This window comes from Hippichthys cyanospilos, chromosome 2 (genome assembly GCF_059441005.1).
Source record: "Hippichthys cyanospilos isolate Australia breed blue-spotted pipefish chromosome 2, RoL_Hcya_1.0, whole genome shotgun sequence".
NCBI lineage: Eukaryota > Metazoa > Chordata > Actinopteri > Syngnathiformes > Syngnathidae > Hippichthys > Hippichthys cyanospilos.
The window spans coordinates 12,728,093-12,750,803 of record NC_142370.1 but is presented as its reverse complement, the minus strand read 5'-3'; the positions used below and the strand labels follow the sequence as shown (position 1 = coordinate 12,750,803).

Below are 22,711 nucleotides of genomic sequence, written 5' to 3'. Positions count from 1 at the left end.
AGCGGCCAGTATACTTAATAGACAGCTGTAATAGCCAATCGAGTCATAAGATCGCCATCTAGAGGCCTCACGTTGAACGTGAGGTGAGTGCATGCTCACTACAGGAAGGCGGTGCAATGCTCAACAAGCTAGCTACGCGGTGTTGGCTTTTGCCGATTGCTATAGAGGCGTAGCGTAGCTATTAGTTAACCTGTCTCTACTTGGCCATTTTTCTGACTGGGGTACCAGGGGTGTGAGCTAACTCTGGCAAATAGCTCTGCTGGGAATGCCTTTTGTTTGCAAAGGAACAATTTGGTGTTTGACGCGACACTGGAGTTGCTACAATTAATAGCAATAGTACAATGAAAATTAGCTTACGTTGTCATTATTGCTAGGTGCAACAGGAATCTCGTCTACGTACGACATATTCTGCGATGAGTCTCCTAACCTATTGAGCGAGATGGCGATAATTTTGCCCGCTTTGCTTTATCCCCACTTTCAATACTCTGCGTGTTTTCTTTTGGCTAACTTCACTTTACCATGGCATCGCTCAAAATACTTTGTCAAGTTACTGGTGCTAATTGGCAAAGTGGACAGCTCTTTAGGCGTCACGCTCAAAGTGCACCTATTATATTCTTCTTGTCTTTATCTCTGACAAACTGAAAGTAATGGACGTCTGTCCATCTTGTGTACATATTGTCCATATTCAATCTGTCGTCTGCTGCTGCCACATTCATCTCTGCTATAGTAGATACTAAAAAACAGCAAGTAAACTTTTCTCTTTGGGGAAAAAAAAACAGCACTTTCAGGCTGAAAATGTATAGTAATATAATTATATTAATTACATTACTTTCATAATGCATTACTACTCCCAACACTGATTTTCATGTCAGTGTGAGCGAAATGATTGCTTGTGTATTAGATTCCTCTGTTCCAGCATGATACTTGCAAGGGTGGGGGCTTGGTAAGAGAAGGTGTCACCTGGTGTGAACATGGAGCAGGAAAACATATAAAGTGAGCATACAGTCTGCTGTGATGGACTCAACATTCACGGCCTGTTTATTTTTTTTTCCCTGCGTCGTCCACATTCATGCTGGCGAACGAGACCTTCAGGCTCAGTCTTGTGGAGAGAGCCATGTCAACAACCTTCACCACCTTCTTCTGCTTGATGTTCCTTTTCATCAACGGGGTCATGTTGTTCACCTTGAGAAGTAAAGTTGTGTTTCGAGAGACATCGCGCTACATCCTGCTGTTTAACCTGCTGCTCGGAGACACGCTGCAGCTGGTCTTCTCCCAGCTGATGTACCTGCTGACCACCGGTGGCATCACCCTCACGTACCCCGTGTGCGGCGTGCTCCTCATGCTCGGCAATATTGTCAGTAAGATATCGCCTCTGGTGCTGGTGGTAATGGCGTTGGAGAGATACGTTGGAGTGTGCCACCCTCTCAGACACTCCTCCATCGTTACCATCAGGAACACGGCGGGGGCCGTGATCGCCGTGTGGATCTTTTGTTTTCTGAATTGTTTCATTCAGGGGCTTCTTTTGATGATGTTTCCTTTTGATCAACTGGAGAGCCTGCAAATGACAAAGTTTTGCACCCCCCGCAACATGTCCTTTGTGCCTGTGTCCGAAGCTTACTCTGTAGTTTACACATATATCTTGTTCATCTCAGCTTGTCTGTGCATCGTTTTCAGCTATGTCAGCGTGGTGATAGCAGCCAGATCTGCGGCCACGGACAGAGACTCGGCCCGCAAAGCTCAGAGCACGCTGCTGCTGCACCTGCTGCAACTGTGCCTGAGCCTCTCGTCAGTGCTCTACACCAACATGTTGTTACTTCTCGCGACTTTGTTGAGCAGGTCGGCCGTGGTGCGAGTGGAGATCATATTGTTTGTGAACTTTTTCCTAATGCCCAGATGTCTGAGTTCTCTTGTGTACGGGCTGAGGGATAGAAGCGTCAGGGTGGTGCTTGTGTACCATCTCTGCTGTCACTTCAAAGTATCAGTGCCTACTGACAAATCCACGCCCGCGTCCTGAGAGCATTTGCTCCTGCCCATACCTGAGAGCCTTCCGATGTTTGCACTCCTCTAACTTCAATGAAAATCAATATCTGTGTTCCATTGTCATGTTTATTTTTACATTTAAATGTACAAGTCCAATGTAATCTTGTGCAAGAGATACGCATCTAAAAAAATGCTGCCTGACTAAAGGCTTATCAGCTGGAGACTAATTCACTGTTATAGCGCCTCAGGTAAGCACAGATCCCCAACTGGCAGGCACTTTGGGACATTTTTATTTGTGGTTATCGCTTGCACCTTTAGGACAACGCCTCTTCTCGATTTCGTTGTACAAGTACAATGACAAGGGTTGGGTTTAGGATCCTGGAGCTTCCTCAGAGGGCTACGCCTGACACATGTTTACAGGCCATGTCAGAAGTCCGGCCCTGGGGTCAAAGGTGGCCCATGTTCCAATTTCCACTGGCCGACAGGCTCTTGCATGAAATTAATGAGGTGTAACCAGTCAGCGCGACCACTGTCTAAAATACACATACACAAATGAGACACCAGAAGATGGGAGCAGACCTGTAGCCGCTCTGGCGGGCGCGTTTGGAAAAATGCTTTGAGCATGCTCCGCCTCTCTGAACAAACCACATTCAAGCTCTCAAGTCACGTTCTGTCTCAGTGAACACCTCGTTGCAAGCGGCCCTTTACCGGACATTTCTAAAACGGACACTGTAGCGGAGCAAAAAAGTTGAAAGGGATGACCCTCCCTTGCAAGACAAGTGGAAATGACCACGTTCATTTGAATAAAATAGGTTAAAAAAAGTGTGGCTGCTCTCAAGGAATTCCACATCATGAGGCACTACCAGATAGGCCTGTAACCATACCCAAACGTCACAATATGATATCACAATAAGAACCTCACAATACAATAATCATCCTTATAATGTGGGGGGGTGGTGATATAAAAAAAATAACATCGTTATACTTGTGTATAAAACTATACATACATAGCATGATTACTACTCAATTAAATTGTCATTACTAAAACCTTCAAATGGGTTTTGCCCGCAAATTTGTCCAACCCAGCGCCTCCATCCAGCCAATGAAAGACTCAGCTGTGTGTGACGTTCCGTTCCACCCGGTTCATGGTGGTCCTAATCCAGGTCAGAAAGTTCCCCAGACGTGTGAAGACACCATATTTACCACTGGCGGCGCAGCGCTCGCCCCAGCTAACCACGCCTGTTAGGAACCAGGTTCCACGGTAGTTGACTACAAAAGGTCCACCGCTGTCCCCGCTGCACGCGTCCATACCGGCGTCTACGTAGCCAGCGCAGAACATGTTGTCCGTGATCGGCTGTGGGGGGGGGGGGGGGGGTACAGGCTGTTAGCGTGCTGCAAATAATACAAGCGTGACGCTAACGCTCACCTGCTCTGTAGACTTTGTACAGGCATGATGGTTGACCACCGGGAGCGCCACTTTCCTGAGGAATCGGGAAGATCGGCGCAGGTACTGGGTGGCCCCCCATCCCGTCACCAGCCCTCGGTTGCGCTCCTGAGCAGACACGTAAAACAAAAAGAGATATGAAAACTGAATTGCCACGTTGTAAAGATGAAAATACTCAAGCAAATCCTGCATGTACACGAGCTCAATGCTAACGTTTCATTTGAAAGGCCACAGACGGGCGAACGGAAATTAGCATCAATCAAATGGTAATTAGAAACCTTTGAAGACCAGCCCAAAACATTTGACACATAAAGCACATTGACACGTACGATCGGAGAGTACTGTACATTATGCATATAGTGGATGCAAAAAGTCTACAGACCCGTTTAAAAGCCAGGTTTTGTGATGTGAAATAAAATAGACCAAGACAAATATAACTTTTTTCCACCATAGATTCCACCATAAATTTAAAACAAATTTTAAACCTTAACACATTGAAATGTAGAAATAAACCGAGACAATGTGATTGCAGTTTGGACAATGGTTTTCCAATGGGAATTTATTTGGAGCATTTAAAATCCAGCAGGGCATTCAAAGTCCATCAGATGAACTACAAACTCCGGATATTCCAGTATGAGTTTTCACAGTTATTTATTTTTAATTCTTTCTTTATATAATTTTTATATATCTATATATTATTATACACATTAACTTACCTGGAGCTTTACCATTAAATATTAGTAAAACCATTATAATAAGTAGTCGATAAGTTAATATAACACATATACTGTATATATTTTATATAATATATATAAAAATGAGCATTTTATCAGCGGTTATGAGCGGTTTATCAGACAAATTCACTATTTATAATAAAAGTCATAAACACACACATACCTATTTAATTGTATTACGTGATTAAAAATATTGTGTATAAATGCAAAACAAAATGAGTGCTTTATTTATGAAATACAAAAATATTAGTCAAATAAACTTACATTTATTTGATTAAATAATTGTATAATTGATAATCAAATTAAAAACAATCATACAAGACTAAAATAAATAATTTAACGGTAGTAATTTGTCAAATAGTGGGCCTATTAACTGTGTAACACACTGAAAACTTTAGCAGTAATTTTATATTCATATTAAAAAAAAATCCGAATCAGACGGCATATGTGTCACCCGCAATGCAATGCGGCAAAATGAAGCATGTTGACATGGACGCACCTTCAGCAAGTATTTGGATAGATGGGGGTCAGGCAGGCAGGCGGGCAAGGCGGTGGGTCCCCTGACGACTGGCCGCTCCAGGTAGAGCAGAGCCACGTCGCTGTCCATGGTGAATTCGTGGAAGTGAGGATGAAGCAACACCTGCTTGACCGAAATCGTCTGCTCGCCGGGATCGCGACGCTGCTTGTCATAGTCGCCTTTAGGCACGGCAGACACAACGCACGATGCGTGAGTATAAGCAGTGGCTGAGCCAATTGAAATATAACCAACATGTGCCTGATCCAAATGTTTACCTAACCTGTGGCTGAAACAGATCAGCTAGGCTATCCTAGCTAATCTGTGGCTATATACCCTAGATATAGCTAATACTGTAGCTAACACATATCCTAAGTATACAATCGCAAACTGTGGCTGAAACTTAACTCAAATGTGGCACGCGCCATGCATCATAGCAACCCGACGCTATATGCTAAGATTAGCATGAGGGTGTCATGTGACCTATGGTGACATGGTGAGCCGTCTGTTGGAAGCAGTGCGCAGCCGAGATCACCCAGCGATCCGACACCAGCGTTCCTCCGCAGAATCCGTAGCCATCAGCACGACGGATTAGAACCTGCGGCGCAGGTGAGAGTAAGTCACGTACTGTAAGTTGGAAGGAAGTCAAAAGATTCGAGCAAGTCCCGAGTCACTTTTGCAAAAGTCATCATTTGGGTTGAGCAAGTCATTCCTCAAATATTCAATGTGACGAGCGTTCCATCCATTCTCGCTGTCCTAGAAACTGAATGGTTTGAATCGTGGAAATGGAATGCTTCCCATTCCTGAAATGGAAGGCTTCCCGCATAGCAAAGACATCTAGCCCGGATCGTCATGTCTCCGGCTTACTGCTCTTTGTTTCGTTTTTAGAGGCGGAGAGTTTTACTTGATGAGGGGCGGAGTCACCTGATACACCTGACTCTCATCAGTCATCAAGGGGCATCTTAAGTGCAGCCGGAGTAAAGGAACGACACTGGGTTTTTCCTCGCCATCCGTTGCGTACCAGCCCAGAGAATCCAGGCACCTAACCTAGCTTTATCGTCTGCTCTGTAGTTTTTGGTTGATATTTGGTTATTGCGAGTTTTACCTCACTGATAGAAAGTTTTCTGTTGTTACTTTCTGTCGTGTTTAGTAGTTCTCCTGTGACTACTAAAATGACTGTGGTGAGGAGCGTGTAGTTCCAAAACTACAAGTCATTTGAAGTGGGTTGGTTAAGGTTGAATTAAGGCTGATATCAGGAACCAGGTCTGAAACTTGCCTGGCCCAGCGTAGGGCTAGAGTTGGGCTAAACTATGGTTATACAATACAGCTCAGATAGGGGCCCTATGCAGCCCACGTTGTGGATACCAGATGTGGCCCGCTAAGAACCGTAATCACCGGGCATGACCAATTTTGCTAAGTCCGCACCTGCCAGGGACTTCCTCCCAATCTCTCCAAACTTCCTCCCACAATGCGAGGATTGAGTGGCTTGTCGCTACGGTGCGTCCAGTTGAATTGGATTCCGATGTCGTCTGTTTCCATGTCCGCTGTGACGTTGGCGTCATCCAAGATGGCGTCATTTTCCACGGTGAAATTGGCGCCATCAAAGATGGCGTCTGATTCTCCGGTAAAGTTGGCGTCGCCGGTGAGGCTCCAGAGGGACCGGCCTCGTTGCAATGCTGCCGCCTGCTGGATGCCGCACGGAAACGCCACTGAGCGCAAGCAGAAAAAAAAAAGTTTTTGTTTGAGTATATATCTGCTCATGCATGTCTAACAGTGGGTGCTTGTGTGTTTCGCGTGCCTGTCCGCCTGTGTGTGTTGTGTATCTGTGTTTGTGTTGTTCACAAGAAGTAATATCACTGATGGAAGTGATACCCGTCTTGGAGCAGCCGCGTCCATCAGACTCCAGCTTGAAGCCGTCGGCACACCCACACTCAACACCAGCGCCCCCTGGCCGGTCTGTGCAGTATTGGAGGCAGCCGCCGTTTCTATAGGCGCATGATGACGCCTCTATAGGCACACAAAAATACAGTAGTCATACCGGTACTCACACTGGCACAAAAATACAGTAGTCATACCGGTACTCACACTGGCACACTTACATGAACATAAATGCAAGCGCGCACACACTACACAAGCACACACTCTTGCACCCCCACACACAGTCCACATAAGGGAGTGAACCTTATGCTCACAAATGAGCACACGATACATGTTCACAAAATGTTACATATGTCTCCAAAAATGGAAATTGAGATATTAGTACATTCTACTTCTAGAATAGAAGTCCAGAAAGTATTCACAGCACTTCACTATTTTCATATTTCGTCATGGTACGGGCTCATTTTAATTGGATTAATTTCTTACCTCAAAATTCTACTCACAAGTCACGATACCCCATTTTGACAGCGGAAAAGCTTTTGGACATTTTCTGAATTGATTATAAATTGAAAACCGAGTAATCGCATGGACTTAAGTATGTACAGCCTTTGTTTAATACTTCCCCCTGACCATTGTGACCATGTTGAAGTGTCCTTGACAAGACACTGAACCCCAGCTGCTCCTGTGTTATTCGTATATATGGAAGAGATGTAAGTGCAAGTGTATTTTCCATTCCCATGTTGCTGATACACCATTGGCGGCAATTACATTACAGCCTCAACTTTTTGAACATGTTGCCACAATCTTACAAGTATACTTATCTATAAGCAGTTCTGCTCTTTCTTCTTTGCAGTCATTCTCAAGCTCCATCAGGCTGGATGGGAATTACCTCTCATTTTCAGGTCTCTCCAGAGATATTCAATCGGATTCAAGTCTTGCCTCTGGATGGGTGGACATTCACAGTTCACAATTCTTTGACATCTTGGCTGTGCGCTTCGGGTCATTGCCCTGCTGAAAAATGAAGCTTCGCTCCAGTCTGAGCTGAAGTGGCCCCTGGAAAAGGTTTTCATGCAGGATACCTCTGTGTATCGCTGCGCTCATTTTCCCTTGTATCCCGACTAGCCTGGCACTTCCTTCTGCTAAAAGACATCCTCATAGCTGATGCTGCCACCACCATAGGGATGGTATTGGCTCGGTGATGAGCGGCGCCTGGTTTCCCCCAAACACAGTGTGACACATGGCATTTCGAAGAGTTCAATCTTGGTCTCATTAGACTTGAGATTATTTTTTCCTCATGGTCTGAGAGTCAAATTCCAGATGGGCTGCCGTAGTCCTCCTACTAAGGCAGTGCCTCTCTACAGACAATTTCTTTGCCAGTGATTGGTCAACAATGGGACATCATCTCGACAGGTGGGTGCCTTTCCAAATCATGTCCAATCATTTGAATTTACTACAGATGGACTCCATTTAACTGTAGAATTTTTTCAAGGATGATTAGTGGGAAAAAGTTGCAAGTTTGACTTTCTTGGCAGAGGCTGTGGTTACTTATTTGAATAGGATTTGTTTTCGATTCTTAATACATTGAAAACAAAAACAAAAAAATAACTTTTTTTTGTTCACAATGTCATAATGGGTATTGTTTGTAGGATTTTGAGGTAAGACATTAATTTAAAATAGTTCTGAAGGAAGCTGTAAGATGACAAAATGTGGAATAAAAGAAGCGCTGTGAATAGTTTTCGTTGCAGGAATTAAGGAAGGAAGGCAAAGAACGAGCAGAGGATTTGAGAGAAGAAAAGTTGATTGGATTCATTTTGGTTTCGCTGTTTGTTTCCATAACAAAAGAAGTGAAAACAACAGAAAATTTGTAGCCTGCAAATGCGACTGAATTGGCTTTAGAAAAAAAAGAAAGAAATATTATAGAAATATGTTTCTATCCAAGTATTGTTATGAGAGAGAAATTTAAAGGAGAGTCAAGTCAAAAATCAAGTCAAAAATGATCTTGACGTATTTTTGGAAAACTAATGAAGATCGACATGTTTTTTGAAATCATCGTATGGCATGAAAATTTGCTGCCGATTAGTAAATGGACTTTCACTTATATAGTGCTTTTCTACCTTAGGTACTCAAAGCGCTTTACACTAACTAGTCATTTACCTACTGATGACGCAGCATCAGGAGCAACTGGGGGTTCAGTGTCTTGCTCAAGGACACTTAGACATGGTCTTGATGGTCGGGGGATCGGACCCACGACCTTTCGGCTGGGAGACGACCACTCTACCACTAAGCCATGCCCCCCACATTGAAAATGACACCACCGTTGCTGGAGTAGGTAACGGCTCGCTTGGTTTGTGACAATGACAAGGTGATTAGGATGCCTTGAATATGAATATGAACATTGCTTTTGACTTGACTTCCCCTTTAAAATCGAAAAAGCTTGTTCTCTATGGTCCCACTCACTATACGTTGACAAACATGCATACACACACTAGTGGTATAGGCAAGCTATGAGTAGATGAGGTGAACGATTGCCGTGGTTACCCAAGTGGCAGGTGCTGCCGTGGTAACGAGGCGGGCACAGACACAGGAAGTCTCCCCGCTCCAGCGTGCACTTCCCGCCGTTCGCGCACGGATTGGTCGCACACGGATTCAAATCTGCGGGAGCGCAACTTTCTGGTTACCGTTGCGGGAACCTCGTGACTTCCTGTTTGTGTCATGGCTTCCTGAATCGGGGTGGACTCACTAGTGTACCGGAACCAGAACTCCAGCTGGTGAAAAAAAAGAAGAATATGACAGAGTATCGTAACAGTATCCTGAGAGGGGGGGGGGGGAAAGCGGCTCTCACTGTCTTTTCCTGCGACTGAAAGATCTCAGCAGCCTCCTCCTGGGAACAACGCTCCTCGTAGCATTCCCGCTCCAGGTCACCTGGAAACATCTCCTCCAGCAGCTTGGAATTTGCTCGGCGCCTCCTAGCGGCAACGGCCGAGCGCAGCATCTGCTCGGCCGAGTCGCGCTGCAGAAACACTGCAGCGGCGGGAGGCGGCATCAAGAAGCGGCCGGTGGATAGCACTCGAACTGCACCTACGGCCTCCGGCAGGGCGGCGCTGAGCAGCAGTAGTGTGGTTGTCATGGCGACAGATGTACACATGTCTGCACACGCACAAGATTTTTCAGAAATTAAATTTTAATGAACAGATGAGGACCGAAGTTTATTCTTCGCCAGGACATATATAAACAACTAAAGGTTGATACACTAACATCACAATTAATAAAACATATTCATTGACTTTTAAAACGTTTTAGTCAACTACTAAACCTCAACCAATCAACTACTATCACAGCCTCATGCTCATTCATTCCAGCTGATGAATTCTCTTTGATTTTGTTTGGTCTTTTTTTTTCTTTATTGTATTTGTTCCAATGTTTGCTTTGTTGTCCATTTTTATAGCAATTACACATAGCATTTTAAAAACAAACACATATACTGTAGACCTCTGGTGGTGCCAAGCATGCGTGCTTGCAGGAAGAACATGCAATGAGATGAGTAGAGTTGAGTTGAGTTCTCTTAATATAACTGATATCCCTCTGATGGAAAATTTGCCTTTGTGTATTTTCCCACAACATTTGTGTGTTAATACTCATTTGTGTGCCGTTTTTTTTTTTTTTTTTTTTTGGGGGGGGGGGGGGGGGGGGGGGGGTGACAGACGTCCTGTGGTTGGGTTTAGTTGCAGTAAACTCCCAAACTATTAAACATCAAAATTGACACAGTCGACTCCCAACTCACAGCCAGGGAGCGCGCTCTGCCGGCGTTAAGTGGTACTGCAACAATTCCTGTTATTTCTGTGGAGCGGATCCACAACTTTTTAACCCAAATAACTGCGGTGCCAGGGGTGCTCAATGCATCGTCCGCGGTTTACCGTTGATCGCCTAGCTATTTTGGTCACCTGCATGACATCGCAGAAAGAAAAAAAAAACTTGGATGAAAAAATGACCAAGACAAAAAACAGAGCGTCACTTGAAGAAAACGAACGTCAGCCGTTGCTTGATTGCTGTTTTTCTAGTGCCCCAAATAAACATCTTGAAATTCATTTTCTTTTGGGGACCCATCAAATGACTCTTTGGTGGTGGTTCTTAATTTTGTATTCATTTTTTTGCTACTGCGAGAATCAAGTTTTTCTCAATGGGTGAAATAAAGGCTGCTTATTTAAAGTTAAACATTGTATTAACAATCAATTATTTCAAAAAGAAATATTTAAAATAGACAAAATGCACCAGCATGACTCATTTACTGGTTTGCCTCATAACATCTAATGGCGAAATAATCAAAAAGTTAACTTGCCATGCAAATTTAAAACAAATGTTTTATTTTGATAAAACATAAAGACAGTCTGCTTTCATTTGTTTTGAGAGCTATAAGAGCTGAGGATATTTAGTTGAGGAGTGGGCATTCCAAGGATTTGGACAATAATAAATAAACGATAAACAGTCGATTATCAAACAGACTATTGATTAATTTGATTCTTTCTACCTATACATAAGTAAATCAGAATGTTTAAACACTTAATAAAAAAATGGAAAAATGTCTGCTGGAAGAAAAATGTGCAAAATGCAGAAAATGACATTGAAGCTATTCTGTGACCAAATTATATACAGTATATATATATATATATATATATATATATATATATATATATATATATATATATATATATATATATATATATATATATATATATATATATATATATATATATATATATATATATATATATATATATATATATATTGTTTATAATAACAAAAAGGCATCCTCAAAGGTCCAGGTACTTCATTACCACTCTCCTCCCCCTCATTCCCTCAGCCTCATTGCAATCAGTGAGATCATTGTCATTGCACTGAACATCCTGCATTGCATCCAAAACAGAGGCTTCATCCACAGCCTCTTGATGGGCCTCACAAAAGTTGTGCAAGACAAAGCAGGAGTAAATAACAAAGGGAAAGTCATTCAAATTTATGTCCATAGGCTTTTTGAGAGAGGCAAATCTGGCCTTCAGCCGACCAAAAGCACACTCTATCGCCTTGTGCGCTTGACCCGAACACCGTCCAAACTTTTGCTCCTGAGGTGTGGAGCCAGGGCTTGAATCTTCTGTCAGCAGGTAAGGAAGCAGGGGGTACGCAGGGTCACCGAGAAGAAAAATAGGGATGGGCTCTTCATCGTCCACAATTTGCTTTTTTAAAGAAGGGATTTTGCCAGTTCTTAAGTGGGAATTTAACGTGGAATTGGCAAAGACGTGCGCATCATGGACACTCCCGGGCCACTTAATTACAACGTCGATGAATGTGTACCTGTAATCACAGGCGGCCTGTACGTTGATGGAATGTTTGCCTTTCTTGTTGAGGTAGTCCAAGGAGTTGGTGGAGGGCTTCTTTATTTCGATGTGGGTGCAGTCGACCGCCCCGAAACACCGAGGCATGCCGTGCGCGCGGTGGAAGCCCGCAACCAGAGCCTCGGCGTCGGGCTCCGAAAAGGGCAGCTTGATGTATTTTGGACCCAGGTGGTTGGCGATCGCTCTGCATGTCTGCCTTACGATGACGGACACTGCCTGATGAGACACTCCGAAGGCGACGGACGTTTTGCTTATCCTTCCGCCACCGCTTAGGTATCGTAGCGTCAACGCCACCCTTTATAGTGGATCAAGCGGTGTCCGCATGGTCGTCGTTTGTCGCTCGATGTACGGGCGCAGTTCTTCGCTCAGGGTGACGAGAGAGGTCATGCACATGCAAAAGTTCTTCCTCCGTTCGTTTGCCTCCACTGCCCCGCGTTCAAAGTTGTCCCACCAGCGACTGCTTCTGCCCGGTCTTACCCAAAACTTTCTCCTGGTTGCTCGCCTGGTCATTTTACGCGGCGGTTTCGATAATACCTCGAACAATAATTGGTTGCGTTTGTCCATCGCTTGCCGACAGTGCAAAAAGAGAAGCAAAAGATTTTGCTGTAAAAGAACAAGCAGGCCCAGGAGGTTCTGCAACACTAATGTCGCACGGGTATGCGCCATTGTTGTTGTCAATAGTTGGTGTTTGCGCCTAATCGCGCGAGATTATTGAGTGGTGCGTCATCGAATTGCGACCTGCCGGCCTGCGGATCTGGAGCTGTCATGTCGTAACTGAAATTGGAAACGAATTCGGACCCTGCCTCAAAAATTCGTTACAGTAAATAAGGCGAAAGAAGTATAACTCATAATTACTTGCAAACAGTCGTTTACAAATGTATATTTCAACAACATTTATTTGTACATTTGTGCTTACCTTACGGAATGTCCTACTATTGTGACTTGTCACTTGAAAAGTAATATTTAATTCATCTTATACTTTTCTCGCTAAGTTTTGTATTCACAAACGTATTTTTTTTAATTTTCGTGTTGCTTCCTAGAATGTAAAAGCATGTATGTATGTTTTTGTTTTTAAGAAAACTAGCATTTCTTCATTTGCTTATGCATCATTCTGGTAAAGTTTCAGTTTTATTTTGTATTTCCTCCTGTATGACAAACTATTAAATATTGTTAAAAATTGAGGGGAAAAGGGGACTTGGATGTCCTATTCCCTATGTATTTTAGAAGCACTTTTGTTTGTTTTACAAAGGTTTTTTTGTTTGTCTCAATTAAAATAGTAACAAGAAGGTTCAAGCTCTATTAAAAAAAGTCTCTTTTCTACAATATTGCCTCATACTGAAACTTGCTTTCCAACTGAAAAGTTTGAAAATGATAAAGAAAGTGAAGTGCACTTTTATCCTCGAGACCAATCCTATTCATTTGTGTCCACTGTTATGTGAATTTTGTCTCAGCAAGCAAGCATCACACCCAAACAGATATGGCAAGACAGCATTAGAAAGGCCAGGATCCCCTCTACTGAGCTAAAGATCGTGACCAAAAACAAATGTCCACAACATAAATACAGTACTACTAGAGCGGACACAAAGGAAGAGGCTAGGTCACAGGAGAATATAACTTTTGGATTTGGTTCAAAAATGTTTACAAAATCTCCCATACACATGAGAACTAACACTATTTCAAAGTATCAATATTAAACAAAACAACACATGCAGCGTGAACTAAAGAGGTCAGTAAATGTGGTACACTATGAATACCATATTTCTATGTTAAAAGCGTATAAACCATAATTGCAGACCTACCTGATGTATTCACCGAGGATGATGATTGATATTTGATGTTACTTTGGAGCTAAAATGGTGGCTCAGTTGATTGTTAACCACAACTCAAACATTGACGTGCTTGGACATGACATCATCAGCACACACTCCTCAAACCAGACATATTTAAGATAAATCACATCCTTATGTCATTTGAGTCAGCTTTCACTTATTTTGACTTTAGACAGAAGTAAACAACACACGTGGCGGCTCAGTGGAGCAGTGGTTAGCACATCAGACTCGCAGTTCAGGGTCCCGGCTGCTGCCGGAAGTCAGCCGGGATAGGCAACAGAAGGCCTGCGACCCTTGAGAGGATAAGCGGCTCTACAAAATGGATGGATAAATAAAACACACTAAATGTCATTTTTCAACCATTAAGGGTGAAAACCTTTACTGAAATCCCCCCCCCCCAAAAAAAAAACAAAAAAACAAAAAAACGTTTGTATGTGCAACCAGATTTGATCCAACTTTACTAAAACCAAACCACAGATGTAAAGACCATTCATACAAACGTCAATTTAGTCTTTGACCATTGCCAACTTTATTGCGGAACATGCCAGCTTTAGTGCGGAACATGAAATGTTTGTGAACACGGAAAGTTGCAACATTAGAAAAATAAATAAAAGTATAGTCATCTTTTCACGCTCCACGCATGTAAACATTCACTTTGGATTTGTCACCATCACCACAGAAACTTCAAGCTTTGCCATTAGATTCTTAAAGAACTCTATGAAACGGAACTGGAAGCAACATCATGAAAGGGGGTGGAGCTAAACAGTGCGACGAACTAAGTTGTTTTTCTCAGGCTCCAGGAAGTCATCCAGCAATGCACCAGTGGCCTTCCGAAGCTCCGCCTCCAGGCCAGACACCTCACTGCAAGGCAGGCGATAGAGAGCAATGTCATGTTTGTTGGTCCCTTGGTCATTTGTCATACTGGAGCCCTTGTTATTATTTTAAAATGATTTTACGATTCAAGCAAAGAAGTGACTTTCAATGGCATTTTTGCTTTTTTTAAAAGCCGTTACAGTATGTTCTTTTCCGTGTCTGGTCCTCATACATTATTTTGGTTTCATTTTGGTTGTATTTAACATTTAGGTAAGACATAGTTGCATTTACTCTTCAAGAAATGTTTAGTTTTTATTTTCATTAAAAAAAAAAGTTTAATAATTTTACGCGTGTACCATTTTGGCAAACTTATAATTTAAGTTTAAAAAACCAAACAAAAATTAAAGCACATTTTCATAACTGTATGTACTACATTTCATAACTGTAGTAAAGTAAATATACTTTCAAGAATCAAAATCACCCCATTTTTGATGAACACTACGCTACTGTATTGTAATGTTGATTATTATGGAGGTTACTTGGGAATCCCAAAGTATTTTTTGAGGTTATACTTGGTGTAAAAAAAAAAAAAAAAAGGAAACCACGACTCCAGAATATTTATTTGTTTTGCTGTAAGGTTAATGAAATGAATACGATCATGTCAAAGTCATGTCACCTGGTTCCGGGTTCAGTGCACAGCTCAGTGTAAATTTTGATTTTGGGTTCGGTGCCGCTTGTCCTCAGTGTGGCCACAATGCCATTCTCCAGTGTGAAGGTGATCATGTGACCGCTCCTGCTCACGGGAAGCACCTGAGTCGGGAAGACAGAACAATTTAACAGCGGATGACAGAAAGGGGGGGGGGGGGGGGGGGGGTTAAAGAGGAGCAAGAAGAGACAAGAATAAAGAAAGAGGAATAAGAAATGGAAGAAGGGAATGGAAAGGAAAGGGGAAAAGGATGAGGAAGATGGACAGAAAAGTCAGAAGGATGGCCAAATGGAAAACGAAAAGAAGGAGGAGCTAGTCAAATGGATGGAGTAGACACATTGACAAGCAAGGAAAAGCGAGCATGAGGAAGTAGGAAGAAAGGATGACGATAAGTGACAAGGAAAAAAGGAAGAAAGAAAAGTAGAAAGGAAAGAGGGATGGATGAAAGGAAGGAACTAAGGAAGAAAATTAGGAAGGAAGGAAAGAAGAGAGGGGGAAGGAAGAAAGGAATGAAAGGAAAAGGGGGAGGAAATGACACGCTATTTCACGTTAGGTCTGAACGCAGCAAGACGCAAAGACAACGCTGAAATTGGCTTCACCGGCGAGCTCCTGAGATTTCAGCTTTCAATTCTACCTTAAAAGCCTTTAGATGGCAATGTTTTAGGCAGAAAGGACGGAGGGTTGAAACAAAGAAGGAAAAAGCAAAGGAAGGATAGAGCAGATGTCACAAGGATTGAGAAGAAAAAGGAAAGAGGAAGAAGAAAGATGGAAAAAAAGGAGGGAAAAGAAAGAGGCAGCAACAGACAATAAAGAAAGGAATGGGGAGAATAATTGAGGAGGAATGAGATATAGACGAAAGAATAAGAAAAGAACTGAAAGGAAAGAAAGTGGAAAAGGATATAAAAGAAGAGGCAGAATGAAGGAGAAAGAATGGAGAAACAAGGAAGCCAAAGAGAAGAAAAAAGGAGAGGGAATGAGCAGAGGGACCAGGATGAAGCAAGAAGAAGGAAAGCGTGAAGGACGGCAATGGCGGAATCACAACAGAGAGAAAAACAAAGAGAAGAAGACGGAGTGAGGTGGCGTGTTACCGAGCGGCTGTCCGGCTGGCTGCTATCGTATCCCGTGTTGACGTCTCTCACGTGGACGACGCGTACGCCACCGCAAGCGTCGGGATACGAGCCGCCGCCGTCAAAGTCTCTGATGCGAGCAAAAATGCGGCGGATGGTGACGGCGTCGTTGCAGATTACGTAAGATGTCTGCGACAGGTGATAACCGTACCTGCCCGACAAACGTTAGCACATTAGCCTCACACACAGGAAGTGGATACGCCACACAGGAAGTAAAGTGCGTCATACTTTAATCTGCATCTTTATAGGAAGTGGATATGTCCTTACTTGTAGTAGATGTTGTGCAGCTGCTGCTGGAGACTCAGCTTCCTGTCATGGAGGTAGGCGGCCATTTCGGCCACCACCACGGCAGTGCTCACGCCATCCTTCTCGGGAATCAGACTGCCGCACAGGAAGCCTGCTCGCACACAAGCATGTTACGCAACCCACGGCGGTGGCAGCGACAATGGCGGTAGCAAATACCGATAGACTCCTCGAACGCGAACAAGACAGTCTTTCCCTCTGATGTAAGCCCTTGAATTCTGTTCCCGATCCACTTGAAACCAGGGAGCGTTTCCTGTCGACAAGAAAATGCTTGTTATTGCTGCATGTTTTTTGTCATCTATACTCAGGCTGAATGATGTATCATATATTATATCATTTCTAAATATTTTCATATCCTAAGCTAACCAATCAGCCGCATGCTATTGTGAAGATGTCACTCTGGTTACTGGCTGATCAAAAAAATTTTTAAAAAAGTCACAGTCAAGCATAGTGATTTCTTTGGCAGCTGCTTGGCAACGCTAAGCGCTGAGCTAGCTTGCTATGCAGCAGCACAGCTTTCATATTTCATAAATTACGTAAGCCCTTGCTCAGCAGGAGCAACAAGCTGCGTGATGCAGATCTTCTCTGTGAAGACAAACTACCCCGATGAAAAGTAGCCCTTTCACCAATAAGTCTCGAGCAAAAATACAGGGATGAAAAGTCATAGGATCTAAAATAAATATGTATTATTACATACACTATTAAATTATTATGGTTAAAGGACGGCAAGGAGTACAGTAGGCCTTGCCTTACTTCAAACAGTTGGAAAAACCTTTAAACTTTCTCTCATAATACTTGGGGAATGTCTTTTAATAATTAGAGTAGTGGCTTTGTATGTTTTCATGGTATGATGTCATTTTATTTAATGTTTGTAAATGTAACTGTACATAGTGATTTTTTCACTGGAGGTTGAAAAAAAAAAAAAAAACGCAAATTCAACCAAAATCGGAAACATTGCTATTCGATTTTTATGCTATGGTGCAACACTATGTAAGGAAAATTGCAACATTAGACAGACCTCCACGCAAAATCCTTCCTGACGCGCGAGTGCATGAAGAATCCTGGAGGAGACGGCGGTGGTGAGCATGTATACGTCCCGCATTCTGCCGAGGTCGCCGCACATGCTCTTCCACGACGACAACATCCACCATGCGAGCAAGGCGGCCAGCTCGTTTCCTGAGAACACCTTCCACTCGCCGCCGTCGCTCAACTCCGCCACCGCCAGGCGATCGGCGTCCGGATCTGTGGCCAGGACCACGGCGGCATTCTCCCGCTCCGCAAGACGAAAAGACAGCTCCTGAAACAAGAAGAAAGGAAAAACAAGAAGAGAAAAGAGTAGAAGAACGAGAAGGTGGCATCTTACCAGGACAGAGTGTCCTTCCTCGGGGTTGGGAACGTGCACAGTTGGGAATTGAGGGTCAGGGTCTTTCTGCTCGGGGACAGGAATGGGCGGCGAATCAAACCCGAAGGCGGCGAAGGCTCGTTGGACGAAGTCATGAGCGACGCCGTGGAAAGACGAATGCACAAACTTGAGCGGGCATCTCGAATTTGCCTCCCTGCACGCATGCAAATGTTATTTGACCCGCCCCCTCACACAGCAATACAATCAGATACAAATGGGTTGCTTCCATGACAACCGCACTGTGTCACTCTCATGGCAACAGAGACAGTTGTAAATGTCATGTTGCCGCGGTAACAACTGTAAATGTGCTTCAAAGGCTAAACACAGCCACAGCAATAAATGCATTTTATCCATCGACAACAGCAAATGTGGGCAACACAGGTAGCTGTAAATGTGTTGTTGCTATAATGACAGAAAAGGTCATGTTGCGATGGCAACACACACAAAACTGAATATGCTTTTTCCACAGCAACATGTGTTGTACTGCAGTCAATGTGCGGCGTCTATGGCAAAACCACTACTTGCGGCATGTAAGCTGTAAATTTTATGTTGCCATGGCAACGCTTTTCTAACCAATGACAGTAAACAGTTTCCAAGGTGGCATGCAATTGTAAATATACTGTTGCCATGACCGTAAATGTGCTGTTACAATGGCAAAACATAGAACACTAAATTTGCTGTTTCCATAGCAGCACATGCTGCACTGCAGTCGATCTGTTGTGTCTATGGCACAGGTGTCAAAGTCAAGGCCCGGGGGCCAGATCCGGCCCGCCACCTCACTTTTTGTGGCCCTTGAAATGCTGATGTGACTTCAGGTTTCTGACTAAAATACCAAAATTGCAAGTTGTCTTTAACTTTTAAAAATTTGGGGAAAGAAAAACAAACATTTTCTTATTCACTACAATGCGGCCCAAAATAAAAATGTTTGACACCACTGGTCTATGGCAATAACACAATTTGCCATTTTCGTAGTGTCTACAACTCTTTCTATGACAACGCACGCCGCTGTAAATGTGCAACAACAGCAAATGTGCCTTTCCTCTGTCAACCACATTAAATGTTGCCTCCAAGGCGACATATAGCTGTAAATGCAATGTTGCGTGACAAGGACAGTAAAAGTGTTGTTACCAGACAAAACAAGAGCAAAAGTTTTTTTTTTTTTTTTTTTTTACTTGCGTGATATATTACAAAATGCCGTTTCCGCGGCAACTAAACTAAATGTGCTGTAAGCAAATGCACTATATTCATATACACTTTCAAATGTGATTTCCAGGCCTATAACAACACACACCACAGTAAATGTATTGTTTCCATTACAACAACAGTAAATGAGTTTTCCCATGACAACCCCTTTTACCTGTGCCAGGAGAGGTTGGTGACAGCGCGCATAAAGGCTGCATCCACAGCCCTTAGAGGGTCACTTCTTAGCGGGCTGCGCTGTGCCAGCATGACATCCCAGCAGGCAGCGCTCCAGGGTTCCTGATGCTCCTTCATGCTCGCCATGATGGCAGCATCATGAGGCGCCGTCACCTGAGCGCCGTTTGACCAATAAACCTTGTAACCGTTGTCTTCTTTGGGATTGTGAGACGCAGTGATCATCACGCCCGCCACCGCGCCCAGCTCCTTGACGGCAAAGGGCTGCAATACACGACAGCGCAACATGAACATGTGCGCCAACCCATCAGAAAGTGATGTCACATCAGCTCACCACATACGGCGTTGGCACGTAGCTGGAGAAGAGATGCACGCTGACCTCTCTACTCAGCATCACGGCCGCCGTCAGTGACGCCAGCCTGCAAACGTCATGCACATGCGCTAACACCTCACTGTTACCATGGTGACACATGCATGTGTGATTTTATGGCAACAGATTGCTGTAAATTTGTCATATTTAGGCAACAAAAGTATGTATGCTTGACGCTTCCATGGCAACACTGAACGTAGTTGTAATTAATTACCATTGACTGTTGCAGCCACTCTCAGGCTGCCCCCTGGTGTCAAAGCCTACCACTACGCCTTTGCGCTCTACATCAGGAACGCACCTGAGCAGGTAGGCACACAAACCCTGCAACACAAAACATATGCATAAAACAAAAAAAAACAACAACAACAACACAATCACAAGTACAGGAATGTTTGGAAACACTTTCTAATTAAGTGTTTTTCACTGAATTCATTTAAAAAATCCTGAATTGTATCATAATATTCAAGTCATCAACAGTGTGAAAAATATTGATGTAATTCTATGGTAAAGCAGAATAAGATAACAGTTTTGCGCATCTTGGTATTTTCTTAGTCACCTTTAAGAGGTGGATATTTTGTTACTCTAAACTATAAAGACTTTCATTTCGCAGCTATGCATTATCAGAGTTAATTTCTTGACTTTTCAATCCCTGTGATATTTAAATTTAAAAACACACACTGACCTGTGTTGATTGGATAACAGTGAGGTCGTTGATGCGGTTAAACCCCGCCCCCATGGGAGCTCTCAGTCCAGCGGTGCCAAAAGTCAGCGTGGAGCAGAACCGGCGCCGTAGCTCGGACACGCTCGCTGACCCGGGCAAGGCAACCGCCTGCGCTCGAGTCCACTCATTCTGACAGACACACATACAGTGTTCAGTGTGTGTAACAAATGTTTCTAACCACTGTGTGTGTACCTGTGTGTGCTCATATTCACTGGATTCATAGAACTTGAACTGAAGGAACAGTTTTCTTAATGAAATAAAACCGAAATAGCTTTTGTAAAATAAAAAACAACTAAAACTACACTTTCTGCCAACAAAACTAATAAGAAAACTAGAACCATTTATAGCCAAAAATGAGTGTGTAGTGTTCTCAACAGAAAGCAAGACCGGGCTAGCTTTATTTAATGTTAGGGTTGGGATGAATCTAACTTTAGAAGCGAAATCATGCACTATACTTGTACTTCAAAGAAGGTGGAGTGTTACACGTTACCTACAGTATATTTCTCTTCTGAAAGGTTGCTTTTCAAAATAATATTTTCGTGGAGTTTTCCCTATACAGAACCTTTTTTTTTTTTTGCTTGCATGCACAAAATACACACAATTTCTATTTTAAAAAATTAAATCAAACACTAAGACATCCATCCTTTATCTTAACCGCTTGTTCTCACTAGGGTCACAGTCTTTCTGGTGCCCATCCAAGCTCTCTTTGGGGGGGGGGGGCAATTGCAGGCCACACAAAGATGATAATCATTTATAGTCACAAACAAACCTTGAGACAAGTTACTGTTCAATATAGCTAGTGAGAGGGAACGGGAGTGCCCAGGGAAAACCCACGCGGGCATGGGGAGAACATGCAAACTCGACGCCGAAGCCGGAAGCAGAACTTTTGTTTCTAAAAAGTATTTGTGGTATCTTTACCTGGTATTGGCACAATGAATATTCAAGAGTTGAGTGCTTGAATTGGTATCTGACAAAAATTGCTATTTATTGAACGTCCGCAATTAGAAACCTGGTGTATTTTCATATGCTCATGTTCATTGTGTGTGTGTTGAGTGGGTCATGTTCCATGTATAGTGTCATATAACTGGTAGTGTTAAGTGAGGCTACAGTTGACATTTACACTAAAGGTTGTCAAAGTTCAAGACCTTTCTCCCATGAGGTGAGATGATTATAGCCATTTTGGTGTGATGTTTCTGCAACTTTTTAGGTGTACTTTCCGGGGACAAATCCACAATGTTCCTTCATTGACGCAGCATACCTGCAAACGGTTTAGAAGTCGCAATGGCAAAGGCGTGTTTGTCATTCACTTCCGTATTAAGGCAGTTTTAATCGATGTACCAAAAGAGTCACGTTGTTAATAAAGACGTTGAGTTTGCTTTCAGAGGAATTAGCGAGCAACAACTTTTCCCACAGCTTTTTTTCCGACAACGCAGCGCTCGACTTGTCAAGCTAGTAAACGGTGCGAAAGGCGCTATGAATACACGTGATTGACGGCACCGCCGTGATTGACAGGCGGGGCGGATGTTTTGAGTTCGACGTTCACCTTGTCCCAACGCATCCAGCGCCGCAGCGCCTCGTCCACCTCTTCATCCCCGCTGCTTGGTGGCCTGTTCTCGGCCTCCACGGCTCCGTCGCCCCGCTCAGCGTCGCCCATGCTGACATCGAACTGCCGAGCTAAGTGCCATCGTGACGACGATACTCCGGTATTGCTAATGCTACTGCTATTGCTAATGCTGTTGCTATACTGATGAGCGATGTAAAAAAAAAAAAAAAAAAAAAAAGAAAAAGTTAGACGGCAAAGTTCTTTGAAGTCAAGTGCTTCCGCCAGTCTTTCAAAACAAAAGACGTTACCTTCAAAATAAGAGAATGCAGGAAACATTCTTTTTAAAATAATTTCAAGAAATATGTGGTTTGTTATGGTTTAAAAAGACACTCTTGAAAATGTTATTTTATTTATTAATCAAAAAGTTTACTTCAAGTTTATTTTATATGATACATATGATTTGTTACCAAGTTGTAAGAGATGTGGCGGTTGAGCTATTTTAGGGGTGGTCAATTATCATTTGATATTATAAATCACGAGGAATCAGTTTATCTCTGCCTAAGATGCAAATTAAATTAAGACACGAGTA

General features: G+C 43.1%; 3 protein-coding genes across 4 annotated transcripts; 1 reads left to right on the top strand and 2 right to left on the bottom strand.

The window, feature by feature from the left end:
- The first annotated feature begins 1,099 nt into the window (after positions 1-1,099).
- On the top strand, positions 1,100-2,014 carry LOC148427375 (odorant receptor 131-2-like). The gene has a single exon (XM_088409182.1). The coding sequence runs from the start codon at positions 1,115-1,117 to the stop codon at positions 2,012-2,014; it is 900 nt and encodes a 299-aa protein (XP_088265308.1). The 5' UTR covers positions 1,100-1,114.
- A 74-nt stretch (positions 2,015-2,088) lies between these two features.
- On the bottom strand, positions 2,089-13,809 carry LOC148427374 (coagulation factor IX). The gene is made up of 10 exons (XM_088408862.1): positions 13,734-13,809; positions 9,393-9,697; positions 9,291-9,315; positions 9,089-9,202; positions 6,545-6,679; positions 6,098-6,381; positions 5,156-5,270; positions 4,658-4,854; positions 3,407-3,532; positions 2,089-3,334 (listed from the first exon to the last, which is right to left on the bottom strand). Exons 2-10 carry the CDS (start codon positions 9,693-9,695, stop codon positions 3,092-3,094), a joined length of 1,542 nt encoding a protein of 513 aa, XP_088264988.1. The 5' UTR covers positions 9,696-9,697; positions 13,734-13,809; the 3' UTR covers positions 2,089-3,091.
- Positions 13,810-14,268: 459 nt separating this feature from the next.
- Positions 14,269-22,372, bottom strand: pgm2l1 (phosphoglucomutase 2-like 1). 2 transcript variants are annotated; one of them, XM_088407733.1, is made up of 12 exons: positions 22,123-22,372; positions 20,541-20,708; positions 20,073-20,179; positions 19,823-19,907; positions 19,472-19,752; positions 18,076-18,268; positions 17,731-18,009; positions 16,872-16,965; positions 16,677-16,806; positions 16,371-16,479; positions 15,253-15,386; positions 14,269-14,624 (listed from the first exon to the last, which is right to left on the bottom strand). In XM_088407733.1, exons 1-12 carry the CDS (start codon positions 22,231-22,233, stop codon positions 14,522-14,524), a joined length of 1,794 nt encoding a protein of 597 aa, XP_088263859.1. In that variant the 5' UTR covers positions 22,234-22,372; the 3' UTR covers positions 14,269-14,521. The 2 variants fall into 2 exon arrangements, with proteins under 2 accessions (XP_088263859.1, XP_088263857.1); XM_088407731.1 differs by having other exon boundaries at positions 16,371-16,560; positions 22,123-22,371.
- Between the last annotated feature and the right edge of the window lie 339 nt (positions 22,373-22,711).